This window comes from Lactuca sativa, chromosome 7 (assembly GCF_002870075.4).
Source record: "Lactuca sativa cultivar Salinas chromosome 7, Lsat_Salinas_v11, whole genome shotgun sequence".
In the NCBI taxonomy this organism is placed as follows: Eukaryota; Viridiplantae; Streptophyta; class Magnoliopsida; order Asterales; family Asteraceae; genus Lactuca; species Lactuca sativa.
This window is the reverse complement of record NC_056629.2, coordinates 63,744,489-63,762,125: the sequence shown is the minus strand read 5'-3', so window position 1 is coordinate 63,762,125 and position 17,637 is coordinate 63,744,489. Positions and strand designations below refer to the sequence as shown.

General features: G+C 38.7%; 1 protein-coding gene across 2 annotated transcripts; it reads right to left on the bottom strand.

Moving 5' to 3' along the window:
* Positions 1 to 5,408: 5,408 nt before the first annotated feature.
* Positions 5,409 to 6,567, bottom strand: LOC111877816 (1,4-dihydroxy-2-naphthoyl-CoA thioesterase 1). Of its 2 annotated transcripts, none has more exons than XM_023874324.3 (3): positions 6,079 to 6,567; positions 5,798 to 5,989; positions 5,409 to 5,703 (listed from the first exon to the last, which is right to left on the bottom strand). In XM_023874324.3, exons 1-3 carry the CDS (start codon positions 6,196 to 6,198, stop codon positions 5,551 to 5,553), a joined length of 465 nt encoding a protein of 154 aa, XP_023730092.2. In that variant the 5' UTR covers positions 6,199 to 6,567; the 3' UTR covers positions 5,409 to 5,550. The 2 variants fall into 2 exon arrangements, with proteins under 2 accessions (XP_023730092.2, XP_023730091.2); XM_023874323.3 differs by having other exon boundaries at positions 6,058 to 6,565.
* Positions 6,568 to 17,637: the final 11,070 nt, after the last annotated feature.

Here is a 17,637-nt window from a genome sequence, read left to right as displayed (position 1 = left end):
AATTTGAGGTTTTACCTTAAGATGACAGTGAAAGAATTAGAAGATGAAGTTTGTAAATTGAAGTTCTACTTGTGGTGCAGTTGGATTTTTTTTCTTGTTTTCTGGATGTGGAATTAGTGATTAGGGTTAAGTTCTACCTATGGTGCTAAGGTTTTTTGGGATCTTATTGTTTTGATGAATAGGCCTTTGTATACTATAATGGTCATTTCATGAACCTTGTACCTCGAATTATAATGTATGGAATATTATCTTATTTAATTGTTGTTATTATGGAGACTATAATAGTAATACAATACAGGAAACGGTATTAAGAAAAGTACAATACCATTTTGGAACTTACTAAGTGCTATTGAATCATAAGATATAATCCAAATAAGTCAATGCAAATTACAATACCATTGCACATAACCAAAAGCAATTGTCATTACAATATCCAAGTGCAACAAAATAGAAGCAACCACATGAGTTTTGGAATTGCAAAATAACTTAACATACTAATAACTATTAAACAAATTAGACCAAAAGATGATTTAACAACTTAACATTACCCTTGACCATTCAAACTACTCTTGACCATGACCCTCATTAGCTCCTCCACCCTCTTGTTGACCTGCACCTTGACCTTTACATGTCCTTTTGTTGTGTCCTTTTTGTTTGCATTTACCACAAGTGACACTCCCAAATTTCCTACTAAGCTTCTCCACTTCTTTGGATCCTTGAGTTTGACTTTGACTTGCTATCACACTTTCAATTTGACTGGACTTTTCCTTTTGGCTCATTCTCTCCTCCATGGACTGTCTTCTTTTCTTCTTTGGCCTGTTAGGCATTTTGTGGTATGGGGGTGGGATAATTCTAGTGGGACAATCACTTTTAGGCCACATTGCAGTACCTTTTATAGGTTCAACTTTAAAGTCATACACAACCTTCCAAGTATCCAGTAAATAAACTTTGTGTACCCAAGTTTACAGCTCCCCTACCATTTCCCCATTGTCTGTCATCTCACTCCAAGTGGCTATGGCATGCCTGCAAGGGATTCCTATCAACTCCCACTTCCTACAGGTGCATATCATCTGGTTAATGTCCACAACATGTTGATCATTCCATGGTCCAGCTACCTGATACTTTCCACCACCATTCCACCTTGCAATATACTCAGCTGCTTGTTGCTCATTCTTCTTTAACAATTTGGTTGCAATAGGTATGAGAGGACCTTGGCATTTCCTTTGCTCTTTAACCACATTGCAGATCCTCTTCATTAGGATCTTCATTAGATATTCCCTTATAAATTCCAAGCATGTAATGATTGGCTTATCCCTTCCTTTCTCCAACTTACCATTCAGAACTTCACACATGTTATTTATAAGCACATCTGAGATGGCCCTACCTGCATAATCCACAATTAAAATCATTGGCCAATAAAAAAATAGTTGCATAACAAGTAATAAGATCAATTTTATTTACCTGTAAAATGCCTTCTTGCCCAATGCATTGGTGGTATTTGATTCAACCAATCATGTGCAGCCATCTCATACTCATCTAACTCCCTCATTGTAGATTGAAATTCTTGAATTGTGGTTGATGTTGCACACCTCCAAATAAACTCCTTGAACTCCCTAGCTCTCCACTATTTCCTTATGTTTTCATGGATGTGTCTTAAACAATACCTATGCTCTGCATTTGGAAATAATTGTGCAATAGCAGGTATCACACCCTAAAAAGTAAATATAAGATTGAATCAATACATGTTAATTATAATATTGTAAAGGCATTATGCATAAATAAAGAATTACCTTTTGCCTATCACTGATAAATGTGAAGTTAGAATTAGACCCCATCTCTAAATCATCCCCTAGACATTCCAAGAACCATTTCCAACTTGCAATATTTTCAGATTCTACTATGGCATATGCAAGTGGATATATACCATTATTGGAGTCTAAGCTTACAACTATCAATATTTTCCCATGACAATGGCCTTTCATAAAGGTACCATCATGACCAAGAAGGTCCCTCATACCAGCTTTAAACCCCAACTTCAGTGGCCCTAAACATATGTAAATTCTATTAAACTGCCTAATGGCCAAGTTCGGGTTAGGCTCACTTACAACATTTATCGTCACTGTGGTGTTTGGATTGGTGGACTGTAATTCGAGTGCATAATCTCTAAGCAAGTCATACTGCTTTGAGTAGTCCCCAACAACATTCTTTGTAGCCCTTGCCTTAGCCCTAAACATCTTATGCTTTGAAATCCCCACTGAGTATGTCTGCTGAAAGTCTTCTTGTAAGGATTGAATTGGAACCGTGGGGTTTGATTGAACTTGTCTAGTAATATGTTTTGCAAGAAAAGTGGCTATGCAAGCTCGGATTTTCCTTGATTGAAGGCACGTGTGCTTCAGACTGTACGTTTTCACATACCAATTCCCATCCTTCGAAGACCTAGATGCATATAAGTGCCAAGTACAAGTGGTAGCTTTTGAATTTACTGCTTTTCCCTTGCCTTTATTTACTTTATCTGCCCCACCTAACACATGGGACCTACTTGCACCACTTGTCCCACCATCCACATGTGGCCCACTGACATTGGTACCAGGCACAACTCCTTTGCAATATGCCCTTAGTCTTGTTGCATCATTCTTTTTAAAAGAAAGATTCCTCCTTGTTTGAAGTGCATGCTCATCCACTTTATTCTTAAGATCTTTCTTTGACTTCCACATCTGTCCCACATAAAAACTAGATTTATGCACCTCACCATGTGAACATACTTTCTCCTTACCCAATCGTTTTAATAGAACCCTCCTGTTCTTTTCAGTATCAGAGTCTTCTCTTAATGACTCCCATCCATCACAATCAATTACTTCAAGGTCTTCTTCTTCATCTGTTTCTTGTTCGTCTTCTACATCATTGTTAAACCCAAACCCTGAATACTCCACACCTTCATCAATGTTCATTCTAAAGTCACTCATCAACATCAATGTCATAAACTTCATTGTCTATCTCTACTATAACATCACTATCAGAATCACTATGATCATCACTATAATCATCTTCACCCTTTTCTGAATTGAACTCGTCTGATTGACCATCAAATAAACCCCCACTATCTTGATCAAAGTCTTGATATTCACTACCAAGGTGGATTGTTGTAGGGTCTGTTTAGTTGTTGTTTTCACTATCATGCAACCCTTCAAATGGATCAAAGTCTACATTCAACATTTTAGATAAACTAATTGGTACATGCACAGTTGCTGCATCAAGCTCATGTTCTTGTTGTACTTCCTTGTCTTGATTATCTCTTGTCACACTTGATGGTGCTTCCTTGTCTTGATTATCCCTGATTTCACTTAATGGTGCTTCCTTGTCTTGATTATCCCTGATTTCACTTGATGGTGCTTCCTTGTCTTGATTATCCCTGATTTCACTTGATGGTGCTTCCTTGTCTTGATTATCCCCTGTTTCAGTTTCCATGTATAACCACTTAGAACATGACCTAGTACCCTCTCTTGGCTTCCAATTTCTTGTTCTCCTTATTTCTGGCGAAAGTGATTTCGATTCACCTCCATAAACCACAAGTGGTAATGATGAACTACAACTTTCATGTTGGGGATCATGAACTAATTTTTGTTTTCTTTGTTTTGGTTCAATTGCCACTTCATCTTCTTCATTTAGTTCTTCAATGACAACACTGTTTCTCTTATTTGGTGACATGAAGTATGTAACCAAGTTGGTTGTGCCATGCTCAGTATACACCTGGATCACCTTGTTAGCTCCAGTATATTTAGCGAGGTTACACACATCTTGATCATTACCTAGAGCTCTAAGGCCAAAAATCAAGTCTTCATTAGGAATCTTGAAGTGATAATATATTACTGGGGGAACCACGTATCCTAGTTCTAGCATCATAGCGTCGAGTTCATGCATTGAAAACTCATCTATATCAACTAAATCATTATACGTAAGTTTCCCCTTAACATATCTTACATTTGGAAAAGGTGTGAACTTCCCACCATGGCGAAGTTCAATCGTGAACAAATGGGGATGATCGACTATCCCAAACAACAAAAAATACAAAATGTAGTTAGCATATTGTGTGAAATTTCAAAAAATTTAAGTTTAAAAACCTATAATAACACTCACCATACAATTCCAGTGCATCAAACTCCATTGACGAAGGACGTATAGTCCACAGTGAATGCACCATTTTTTCCTTCTATCTACTGGACTGCAGTTCAGCTAAAGAAAAGAATCGGGGTGGAAATCGTTGACTTAAGGTTCGAACGTCAATGGGAATTGAACGAGGAAGAAGCTGGAGTGTTTGATGTTCTTGGGCATCGTTAAATGCGCGGTAATAGATGAGCATTCCCCCCATAAATGAAAGGACAAAAATACCCTCGCGTGCATGGCACGTGGGGAAGAAAACGGAATGCCTCTAACGGCAGTTAGAGGCAGGGACCAAATCCACAGCTCAAACATCATATAAGGACGTTTTTTGCTAACAAACTTTTTTTTGGACCTCACCCACAGAAATCGGCAAACCACAGGGACCATTTTTGCAATTTTGTCTAGAAATAACAAATCAACATCAAGATAGAAAAAGATAAAGTGGTCCAACAGAATTTTTTAAGGAACCGACTTATAAGTAAAGGGATTAAATGACAGGTAAGTAAAAGTGCAAGGGAGAGAAACAAAAAATAACACCCACCGACTTTGGTTTTTATAAGATATGTAATGAGTTCATCTAATTCTAAAACAAATTTTATTGTTAAGTAAAATAAAATAAAATACATAATAATTCATAATTTTTATTGTTCTTCACAATAAACAATTATATTTTCATATATTTTAATAATCCTAAAAATTGTTTTACAATAAAATATTTTCTTATAAACTTAAAATAAGAAAAACGATAATAAATAATAACATTTTAAAATAAAAGGTCGTATTTGGTTAGATTGCAAATAAACTATCAAAGAGAAAAATGGTTGAGTTTGATACGTTAAAAACTAAGTATTTTTTTAATAAACGATTGGGCTTACCAGGTTTGTTGATAATTATAGTTTTAATGTCCTAATTTGTTAGGCGAATAACACAATATTTCGGAATAGATTATGATTGTTTTGTATTGTGTTGGAGATATATTGAACTAAACTCAAAATGATCTCAATATTGCAATACAACAAATCATAACTGATAAGTGTTACACATCTCGATTATGTGTGTCTGCATCTTACAGTTCTGTTGCATCTTTGTTATCGTATAATTTATTATTCATGTATTAGACAGCTGAAACGGAATTGGTAGCATCCAAAAAGATAATGCACATGGAAAAGATACACTCTTGGTCTCATGTCACTTCAAAGAAACATGAATGGCCCCATTCCCCTCCTAATATGATCAACATCAAAAAAATATATTAAAAAGTTAAAGTAAAATTAGATTTATTCTTTGGAACAAACATTCTTGTATTATTAATAGTTACACACTATCACATGTCTACATACATTTGTAGTATGTAAGTTATTGCATGAAGGAAGTGAAAGAGGGGCTTATAACTTATAACTTTGCATACTTCTTAAAATTTTGAACAACATCTTTAGCATTATTTGGCACAGGCAAGTTTGTGACAAGAGTAACCCTTGATATCGATATAACCAATCTACTTTCTGGGTTATGAGGATCAATCTTCCATAGCCTCACCTCCCATACCTGTTCCAGTTCTCATGATTATGTCACATATAATTTGCTTTTTCAGGTTTCAAGTTATCAAGAAATTATCAAGAAAGAAGAAAAAATGAAAAACCTGAATGGTTTTGCCGACTTGGAGAGGTGTGGCTTCAGCAAAAACAAGGTCGCCGATGTCAGCACGTTTGAGGTGGTTGATGCTGAGCTGTACTCCGGCGATTCTCTTGAATCCCGACGCTATGAATGCTCCCGAACTTGCCAGCGACTCTGCTATTAACGCTGATACTCCGCCGTGTAACACCTTAAACGGCTGATTGTCGGAGTATGATTCAGATTTTAGTTTTGTATTTGGGACAAGATTGAAAAAATTAATATCACCTGACATGACTTATCGGTGACCTGAAGATGACCGGTGACTTTGTGTGGTGCTAACTCGTCAATCTCAAAGCCGAATGCATGCAGCGGGGGATCCAAAGATTTCGTCTTTGGGTTTGTCGTTGGTGGTGAAGGTGAATCCATGCCGGATTTTGTCGGGAGTAACGAATTGATGTTGGATCGATGTGTAATCGAATCGGAGAATAAAACTCAGAAAAATTGATGAAAGATTGCTGTTGACTTGTCAGAAAGATAGGGTGTGTGTGGTGTGTGGATATTGGTTTACAGTGGAAGAGTCAAGAGAGGTTAATTCGTTAGTTTCTTTTTTCCACATAGAAAAGCAATCGATGAACAGAGAGGAATCGAAGAGGAGCAGAAAAACACAACGGCGCCGGTTAATGAATGAAAGAGAAGTAGAGAGAAATCGAAGAGAAGCAGTGGTTTTGAGAAAGCTGGTTTGGTGGGTAGAAATAGGGTAATTTGCAAGCGAAACTCACTAATTCAGTTTCTCTTTTCTCTTTTTTTAATAACATTACCAAACATTCAACTTTTACTTTATTATATACCGTATATAAATTGTCTTCTTCAAAATATTTAATTATAATTTATGCATTATTTTAGAAAATTATATAATCAAATTATATTCATTTTTTTAATAGGGAAATCCCCAGAAAAGTCCCAATATTTTACTCTAATTTACGAAAAAGTCCTAAACTAAAATTTGTTTATGAAAAAGTCCTAATTACCGGTAAAAATAACGATTTTGCCCTATTTTCCCAGTTTACCGGTTTCATTACTTAACCGGTTTAATAAAGTCTCATTATTTTACCATAATTTACGAATAAGTCCCAAATTATGGTAAAATAATAGGACTTTAATGAAAATTATGGTAAAATAATGGTTCTTTAATGTTTCCGGGTAAGTAATGAAACCAGTAAACCGGAAAAATAGGGTCAAATCGTCATTTTTACCGGTTTTTGGGACTTTTTCGTAAACCAATTTTAGTTTGGGATTTTTTCGTAAATTAGGGTAAAATATTGGGGTTTTTCTGGAGATTTCCCTTTTTAATATATGGCAAAATAGTTTGAGAAAAAAAACAAAAATTGTCCATGTTGTTGTCTTTTTTTCTGGTTTCTGTTAAAAAAACAAGTTTGTATTTGTATCTGTAACACCTGTTTTGTAGGATAGATTGATGGTGATCTGAAGGAGTCAAATTTTTGGTTTTTGAGGAAAAATATTTGCAACGATGTTTTGTAAGGATACCCACGACTTGACATGACTTTCGATCATCGTGTTTTTCTGGTGAGCACCATGACGTGGAAAGTAGTGTGCCATGACATGGTGGTTCTGGCAGCCCAAAACCATGATCTTTTAGGTCTTTTTTTCGTATTTAAAGCCTCTAACTCAAAGTTTAAAGCATCATCTTCAGCCTCCAACATCCCAAAGTGAAACCCTAGCCTACTTGAAGCTTTTAGAGTTCATTTTTGCAAGTTTTGGTGATTTTGAAGGAAGGAGGAAGTTTGGTGCATAGATCCAACAAGCAATCCATCATCTGTGTGCATCCTCTAGACTATTTGTAAGTCCTAAAGTTCTAATTTTTTTGTGTCATGCTTTTAGATCTAGGCTTTTATGCTTTATTCTTCATGTTTGGGATAGTTTAAGTAGTTGGATTCCATAAAGCTGGCAACTTTATGTATCCTTGGGGTGTAACACCCGTGTTCCATTAAGGTTTAGTTTTGTTCTCTAGGTGTAAAGATGAAGTTTTTAGGAAAAACTCTATGCCATCGCATGGAGCAAGGATGCTCATGGCGTGGCATTCAACAAGTAGCGCACGTATTTTATTGAGCCACCACGGCGTGGCTAAAGAAATCCATGGCGTGACAACTGATCAGGCCCAAGCCCATGACTCTTTTAGGGTTCCATTTGTATTTAAGCCTTTCTAACTCAGTTCTAGGGTTCATTTCTCAGCCTCTATCCCCTTCAACCTCAGATAAGCCCTAATTATTTCCCTTTTGGTGGTTTTGGCTCATTTTGGGTGGTTTTGGTGCTTTTGGGGAGGAATTGAGGAAGAACTGGTGCAAGGATCAAACAAGCAACAATTTATCATCTTGGTTATCATCTTCTTGACCATTTGTAAGGATTCAAGTATTTATCTTTTGAGTTATTCTCTTAAATCCAGGTGATTTTGGTCCCGTTTTTGGTTCATTGAGTTGAGTTGGCAACTTTATTGCTCCCTAATGTCCCTTGAGCATCATATCTTATGGATCTGGAGTTTTGTTGTGATTTGTGAATCTTGCATAATTTTTAGGTCATTTCTTGCCATTTGACCTAAGTGGAGTTAAGGACATGCATGGGTCATGGATGTCCACCAAGTACTCATTTTTATGGACCTTTAGTACCCCTTTAGCTTTTGGAAGAGTTGGGGTTAAGGACTTTTTCGGATTAAGGGCTTAATGGTTAAGACATTATAGATTTTGGCTTTATTTGGACCTAGGGCTTGAGATCTTGATCTCTTTGGGTGTCTCAATGGATAAAGTTGGAAACTTTATTCATTTCGACCATAGTTTGGACTAGATTTGAGCTTTGGAGCTCTTAGAATCGAGGAAGGCAACTTAATCCATTAAGTTGTTGGAAAGCCAGTGCCTACGGTGTGGCCATAAGTCGCCATGGAATGACGACTTGGAATTTCTCGTAAGTTGGCTGGGTGAAGGCCCTGACGTGGCCAAGGAAGGTCACGACATGCGGTCAGCTAAAGTCAACTCCGGCCTTTGACTTTGATCATTGACTTTTGGTATGGGTTAACTTTTTGGTCAATCTCTATTTTTTGGAAGTTTTAGGGGTTGCCTTGTGTGGATTGGCAGGAGGTGTTTTGCACCCATATTTTAGCAGGAGAGCAGTTAGCTGTGGTCGACACGTTTTTGAGCTGAGTGTTATTCGATTTTGCAATTCAGGTGAGTCTCCTCACTATACCTGTGGGTCGAAGGCACCAATGCCTTCCTACTAGGATATGCTATGCTAATTGTCTTTGTAACTCTTGCATGGTATGTTGGGCTAGGCCCTCAGTATGATGGGCTAGGCCCATTTGTATGTTAGGTTGGGATCATGGATCAGGAAGGGCTAGGCCCATTGTTTGTTATGTTGGGTGCTATTTGTCTCTATGACTCTCACATTTGTATGTCGGGTTGGGCCCATTGATTTGGAAGGATAGGCCCATTATGGTGGGTTGGGCATAATGTGCGGGCTAGACCCAATGGTATGTATGGTATGTGATATTTTGGGGAACTCGCTAAGCTTTATGCTTACGATTTTTATAGTTATAGTTTCAGGTACTTCCGGTTCGAAACGGAAGGGTCCGGCTTGATCGTAACACATCTATCCATGTTTCCGCAACTATATGATTTTGGGATGACAAAATTTCACAATTGGTCTCTGTGGTTTACAGAATATCGCACTTTGAGGACTTCCTAGCAAAAAGTCAAGCGAATGGTCCTTAAGGTTTCAGTTCATTACGCGATTAGTCCTTAACCATAACCCCGTCACTTTTGTACCGTTAATGCAGGGATAATTTTGTCTTTTCATCTCGCAGTCACTGTAATAATCCTTCATTATGCACATAATATACGCATGACCTCTGCAATTAAGTACAAAGATCATCTTCCCCAACTACCCATTACCCTTTCGCATTCATCTTCGTTTTCTCCAACACAACACAAGGCGAGGATCATCTTCCAGTTCGATTGAAAACGATAATGGTGATAACGTTATGGTCAGTTCGTTCCAAACACACAAAAGCATCAAACTATGCTTTGGAAAGGATATACCTTAAGTGACTTAGTAAAGTGATCTTTGATTTTGTCGATTTGATAGTATGCCCAAATAGTTGAAATTTTTTTTTGTTATTCTTTATTTCAGAGGGAATAAGCAACTATTTCACACTGAAAATCCATCATGGTGGGATATTCACAAAAAGCCCTGGGAGAAGGTACGTAGATGGAACAATAGACTATGTTGACTTCGTAGATATTGACGTTTTCTCTGTGCATGAGTTGGATACAATGGTTCAAGAAATAGGGTACGTAGAAGGGAAAACTTTGTATTATCATTTTCTTATTCCGGAAGTAGAGTTGGACTTTGGTCTCTTACATCTAGGAAATGATGGGGATGTGCATGTATTGTCAAATTATGAGGAAAAAAAAAATAACCTTTTAAGTATCTACATAGAGCATGGACATACAAGGGTTAACAATTATTTTTTGTCCCCCACCAAGGTTATTATTAAGGAGTTGGTTAATGATGTGTCCCCTGAATTAGATAGGAACCAAGAGAAGGGATAAGTTGTTGGATCTTCTAGGAAAAAATTAGACTACTCCCAGTCCATTATGCCATATGGAACATTTGGTGGACCTTCACAAGTGATATATGGTAATAAACCAGTTATGGATGATGAGCCAGTTACGAATGATGAGCTAGTCATGACTGATGAGCCAGTCATGAATGATGAACCTGTTATGAATGATGAGCCAGTTGTGACTGATGAGCCAATCATAGATGATGAATATGATAAGCCAATTATGGATAATGAACCAGTTATAGATGATGAATATGATTGTGAGGATAATGCATATCAAAGTGAATTTGATAGTCAGCATGATGCAAAAAAAATAGTGTTTGATGGGAAACCTTTAATAGATGATGTGGAGGTGAACATGATCAACTTATGTAGTGTACTTGATGAAGACATTGACTTGGGGCAGCCTGATCTGACAAACAATAATACAGAGGAACATGAAGACATTGAAGATGAACCTTTATAAGTCTTAGATAATGATGTGTTTGAGTCATCTGTTAGTGAACAAGAGCCTAGAAATAAATTGTTAAAGTCCATTCTAAAACCAGTTGCTTGTTTATCTGGTGAGGTTCACACTAAAGCTTTTAAAATTGGTCAGACGTTCAAGGAAAAGGAAAAGACCAAAGAAGTTATTTCCAACTACTCTGTAAAAGAAAGGAGGGATCTACATTATGTAAAGAATGACAAGACAAGAGTTAGGGTAAAGTGTAGGGGTCTTGTCCCTGAATTGACTGGTGACAGTAATAAAGGTAGGGGCAATTTAGAACTTTCCAAGAAAACAACTTGTCCATGGGTTCTTTTTATATCTAGGGCAGATGAAAAAAAAAGTTTGGACAAACAAAACATACGAAGATTGTCATTCTTGTTTGCAAATAAGGACAATGAGGGCTTATTCATCTAAGCTTCTAGCTAACAACATATTGCATCAAGTTGAAAGTAACCCCAAGATCCCTACACGTGCTTTATAGGAGGTGTAACATTCTATTTATTTAATAAATAAATAGAAAAAAATTTGATGAACAAATAGTCGCATAAAATTCATATTATTTAGGGGATTATTGGTTTTGGGGAGCTGAATGTTATAAATTGGATTATTCGGGGGGGGGGGGGGGGGGGGGGGTTAAAGTGTAAGCTCAGGACTTGCCTCGCAAGGGATTTCAGAAGTCAAGGGGGTGTTTGGTATTATTGGGACTTAATATTTAAGGATTTATAGAGGCAGGGTTAAAAAGGTAAATTTTAGGATTAGTTTTGTAAAGATTTTAGAATATGGGGGTTGTTTAGTAAAATTCAGACTTATTTTGTAAAGGAATTCAAGGGGCAGGGTTTAAATGGTAATTTGTAGACTTATTTTGAAATGATTTCTGGTTGGTGGGGCTGATCTTGACTTTATGGAAATATGTTTGCGTGTCGGGTATATAAGCGTTACAAACCCTAAACCTAAGGAGATCCTCAGTCGCACCACCCTTATTTCCCCTTATTGCGGCCGTAAACCTCAAGAACCCCCATCACCGGTCATCATCCCTTACCTTCTAATGCCGGAAACCACCAGAAGCGTCGTCGCCAATTGCACCCATCAGTTAACTCGTCTTCGGACGTCGCGAGCAACCGGAAGTGAACCGATATCTCGGTTATGGTGTTGTGAATGGCGAGTTGTGAGCCGTGAACAGCTAAGGGGTTCCACTGGGCCTAACCGCCATATATATATATATATATATATATATATATATATATATATATATATATATATATATATCTTTCTTCTTCTCGTCATTCCACTCGGTGTTGGATGTTGTGAACGTCATTGCTGCTACCGGAGGCTATTGTGCTATTGTAGTTATTGTTTTCGGGTTAGATTGCCACCATTTCCCAACCAAAAACTCCCCTCCATCTCTGTTTGCGGTCATGCATGAAGATTATCGCCGCTACCGTCGTTGTTTTATGCCGTTGTCGCTGTCTTTTGCGCCACCAGGAGGGGTGGCTGGACTCGTTCATGGCCATATGTGATTTGTGGTGTTTTTGTTCGATTGTTGTGATGGTGTGTGGTTGTTGGAATGACTTTTTGGCCAGAGATCCGAAGGAAAACCCCACTACCACCACCGTGTGGTGGTAGCTGCCATCACTCGCCATCGTCGGCCACTTCAAGGTGGTTTTGTGTTTGTATGTGTGCTTAGCTTAGCTGTGTGTGTTATTTTAAGAATAAATCCTTGTAAAATGTATTACAAAGTGAAATATTGAAAAAAAAAAGAAACCCAAACCACCACCGTGAGGTGGTGGCTGCCGCCACCGGCCGCCGTGTCGGGTGGTGATATGCTTTGCCTTATCGTGTTTGATTTGGTTGGGATGCTTGAAACCCTAATGGGCCCAATCAAGCTCTAATGGGCCTAATAAACCCTAATTGATCAAAGGACCTAGCTATTGGGCCTATTGGGCTAAGATGGGTTGGAAACCCTAACTAGGTTTGGAAAACCCTAATGTAATGAAACCATAATTTGGGATTCATCGAGACCACATCGGGATTATTTAATGAACTTAAAATATTAACTAATAATCATTGCAAATTAACCTAAGACCATGTGGGACTTAATGAATTAAGTCATTAAAGGTTTAAGTAGGGACACTTAAGCCTAATCATCATTTTATGTGAAACTATAATTTCACTTGGGCCTTAAGTTGGGCCTTTCTATTGGGATTTGATGATTAGGATAATAATGGGCCAACCAAGAACAAGAAATTGGGCTAGAATAATTTAATGGGCCTAAGGAAAGGCCCATGTAAGGGGTTTGGGCCCAATTTGGCAAATTGGGCCATATTTTGGGCCTATATGATTACGAGATATTGGGCCATTAGAAATACCAAATGTTGGACTGGACTAAATAGTTGGGCCTTTGAATGAGACCATGTAAAGGTTGGGCCCAATTTTGGAAAATTGGGCCATATGTTGGGCTTTGGTCCATGGTTTGACTTTTGGGCCTTTAGATTGGGCCTTGGACTGAATAAAGCTATGTTAGGGTAAAGTAGTCTTTTACCCCAAGTATGGAGTTGTGATTATGCATTGGAACCTAATTATTAATTGGGTATTGTTTGATGTTGGCAGTTCGAGAATCTGTCAACCGGCAGTTGGAAGTTCATCCGCGAGACTTCAGCAGTGCCAAGTGAGTCTTCTCACCAAACCAATGGGTCTAAGGCACCAAGGTCGGCCCATTTTGTAGTGGTATACTTATTGTGTAGAGTTATGTGGTACACTAGTTGATGTAGTGATATGTGGTATACCAGTCGATTATATGCTTTATGTTATGCTATGCTATTTGTTATGTGATATTTTCATGAAAGACCATGGAGGAGTCCATGGCACTTGGATGTAAGACCATGTGGGGGAGCCCATGGCTGTCCGGTAGGGAAAGGCTATAGGGGGAGCCCATGTCACTTAGGTGTAAGACCATGTGGGAGAGCCCATAGCATCCTTATGCAGGGATACATGGTAGAGATAGCTTTTGTAGCTAACATGATATGTGGTAGAGATAGCTTTTGTAGCTAACATGATATGTGGTAGAGATAGATTTTGTAGCTAATGTGTCATGTGGTAGAGATAACATTTATAGCTAATATGATATGTGGTATGTGGTAGAGAAAGCTTTTAAAGCTAATATGTTATGTGTTATGTGGATTATGTGTGGGGTATGCTCTGGGGGACTCACTAAGATTTGTTCTTACGATTTACAGTTTTTGGTTTCAAGCTTCATCGATTTGGAAATGAAGGGCTCGGATTGCAGTGCACACACCTATGATTTCCGTAATGATTGATTTTGGGATGAACTCTGATAAAGTTTTTACTTAATGATGACTTGAGGTGTTTGAGATAAATGGTATCAATTTTTTAGCTATATTAAAAATAAAACTTTTACCCTTGATTTTTTGGTCATTACAAGTTGGTATCAAAGCCTTGGTTTGAGGGATTCGGACATACTTTCAGGTGAGTCTGAACTCAAACTGAGGATCTGTAAAGTTTTCAAAAGGAAATGTTTTTTTTAAGTAAAGAATTTCTAAGACAAGAAAGGGTGTGGTGCATGCAATCAGCCGAGCTCAAGCAAGTTTCCCAAAATACCCACATATGTTGTCTGTTATGATTTGATTATGAATTTGTGAATCGCATGCTAGTTAGGGCTAGGGGAGATGCCTTTATATGTTGTATGAGATGGTAGACTCGCATGTTGGTGCTGAGTAGTCAGCAATAGGTTGGCCTGATATGTGATTCTTGTAGCCGCGAGAATATTTGGATGCCATGCTGGACTGAAAATGATTATTGGTATTTGTAACTGCTATGTGTATGCTTTTAAAATTGTACATAGTTAGGATCTTATAGCCTTAGAATAATTGATTTGGCCTTATTTCCTGTTCCTTGTTTGGTTGTGGTCCTTGGGTAGAGTCTATTATTCGACAGTCTATTAGATCCTGTTTTGTGTATAATTTGCATGCATAAGGCAACCGACAGTGAGGATGAATGGATGTGGATAGCGTGAGTTGCGATATGTGGGCTGAATATTTATGGTAGTTCTTTGGGTCGGAGTACATCTACATGAATGTTGCTTTCTTTATGCTTTGTGGAACTCTTAAGTGATAGGAGTCAGCTACTAAGTGGATGTAACGATATACAGGAGGTAGACGACTGGCATCGTGGGGAGTTCTTTAGTAGCTAATGGCAGGGTGAGATTAAGAACCTAGGAAAGCCTAGGATATGTTCCAGTTAGCTTAGTAGAGGTAGTTCAGTGAGGTTAGGAGCCTAAGGGGTGCTTCGGTGGATAAAGCATTGATGTTGGTAGATAATCAGTGCATCAGTGGGGTAGGTGACTTAGAGGATTCGGGAGGATCGTTGAGGAAAGTATGGATAGGTGTGGAAGGTAGTATGGGCCCGTAATACTGAAAGTACATGATCCATACTCGAATCAGTGAGAGTCTTGGAGAATCTAAGAAGCTGATAGGAAGGGGAATTCTTGGTTATGTTCTGATAATGGGGATAGTTGCTAGGCAGAATGCGGATGAGCACGCAAGGAGAAGGACCAGGGTTTGGTCTCGGCTCCGGTAGTGAGCCAGTTAGTGGAAGGACTGCTAGGGTTTTGAGTTCGTCGTGGATCTCTCGTATCGGACGACACATATTGATTGTGCGTTCTATTGCACTTTTGGGATTGGATACTATGTCTTTGGTATGGCTAGTGGCTTGTTATAGAGCAGAGGTTGCTCCAACTATTGCAATTCAGTCGTTGATGATTGAGTTGGTGAGTGTGCCAGGGTGCAAAACCCTGAATGACATGATTTCTAGAGCTCAAGAGCAGGGATTGATTTGGAGCACATTGAGAAGAGGGGATCATATCAGGTACATACATTGGAGGGTCCCAGAAAGGGACCCAAGGGTCCGAGTTAGTTGTGAAGGGCCTGCAGGGACGGATTTAGTGTGGTACTTGCGGGAAACCGCACAAGGGAGTTTTCGTTTCAAGGGTTTTAGTAAGTGTATCTCTGGGTGTGTTTCCCTATTTGTGTTTGGACTATACATTGAAAATTTTGTTATATGCCATTTGAATACCTTGTGTTACGGGGTGGTTAGTGAAAAGTTGATTCCCTCTTTGCTGGTTTGGAGCGTTCAATGTTATCTGGGTCTAGGGTTGAGAGCGGTTTATGGACCTGATGCGGAAGGCCTACAGACAAGAAACAGGTTGTCGACAATTAGTTATTAAAGAGTAAGAAGGATCTGGAATCCTTCAAATCTCATGTATTGCGAAAAATTAATTGAATCTAAGTAGGGGAGAACCGTGATGAGACCGGGATGGGCTTCTCGTCCCCATCGAGGGGAAAATGGCAGCCCAAGTGGTTATTTGGTTTGAGGGTTGTGCAAGTTTGGAGTCCGGTAAGACTCCCCATCATGTGAACCGTGTCTTCTTGGGGGCTTGATAACAGAATTTGGGGAGACAGGCTGGGGATCCAGTCATTAATGGAGTTCAGTTCGAGTGTTCGGTGGAGTACGTGCTCGTCCCTATATGCGTTTTAAATCGATAGATTAGGGGTAAGGCGTTGGGCTACAGTTGTGTTGGAATGAAAGTGTTGTAAGACTACGGGGGATTCGTAGCATTCACAACGACCAGATAGTGTAGGAGATACCGACAGACTGTAGTGTAGCTGTGACATTCACATATTCTTTTGGATAACTTAGGGCATTGTGGGCCATTTTGCAAGGTTGTGAATAGGTTGCAACATAACTGGAATTAGGAAGCGGTAGGTCGAAGGGGACCGGGTATGATGTAAGACTACAGTCATTCTGGTAGCATTCACTTCTTTGCGATGAATTCAGTGGCGATGGGTAGCCAACCTATCATGATCGAATAGATCAGAAGGATAAGATAAGCCATGAGTGGCAGTATAGTTAGGGCAGTTATTGTCAGACAAGGTATCCTTCAGAGGCCACATGGGATAGCTGAGTATGTTTTGGCTCAGCAATCAGTAAGATGTTCGTTGTTTCGAGGGATTATCTAGGCTTCGGTCAAATATAAGTGTATGGCAGGGAAAGTTGGTATGTGACTCTACTTTCTAGTGGGAACCTCAGGTTATCAGAAGTTGCGTAGCTAGTTAGTAGATACGCGTAATGAATTCGCCAATGATTCAGTGTGGGCGCTCTGTCAGGGAGACAGACCCTCTCGAGACTGGATAAATTCAGACAGAGTAGATGTGATCTTGTTGTAGGAGACTTGTTCATCTTCGGGTTCTAGAACCTTACGAACGTTGGCCGCGATTACCTTGGGAAGGCTAGGGTGTGCCTAGAATTTTGACCATGTCGTCCAAGTTGTCGGGTGTGTAAGGGATGGAAAGGAATGATTTCGAGAACGAAATCCAATTTAAGTGGGGGAGAGTTGTAACATTCTGTTTATTTAATAAATAAATAGATAAAATTTGATGAACAAATAGTCACAATAAATTCATATTATTTAAGGGATTATTGGTTTGGGGAGCCGAATGTTATAAATTGGATTATTCGGGGTGTTAAAGTGTAAGTTCAAGACTTACCTCGCAAGGGATTTTAGAATTCAAGGGGGTGTTTGGTATTATTGGGACTTAATATTTAAGGATTTATAGAGGCAAGGTTAAAAAGGTAAATTTTAGGATTAGTTTTGTAAAGATTTTAGAAGATGGGGGATGTTTAGTAAAATTCAGACTTATTTTGTAAAGGAATTCAAGGCAGTGTTTAAATGGTA

Coding starts and splice junctions, on each gene's coding strand:
- LOC111877816 (XM_023874323.3), bottom strand. CDS start 6,198: ATGGATTCACCTTCACCACCAACGACAAACCCAAAGACGAAATCTTTG. Junction 5,990..6,057: donor TCACCGATAAGTCATGTCAG/GTGATATTAATT, acceptor TCCGACAATCAG/CCGTTTAAGGTGTTACACGG. Junction 5,704..5,797: donor AAGTCGGCAAAACCATTCAG/GTTTTTCATTTT, acceptor GAACTGGAACAG/GTATGGGAGGTGAGGCTATG.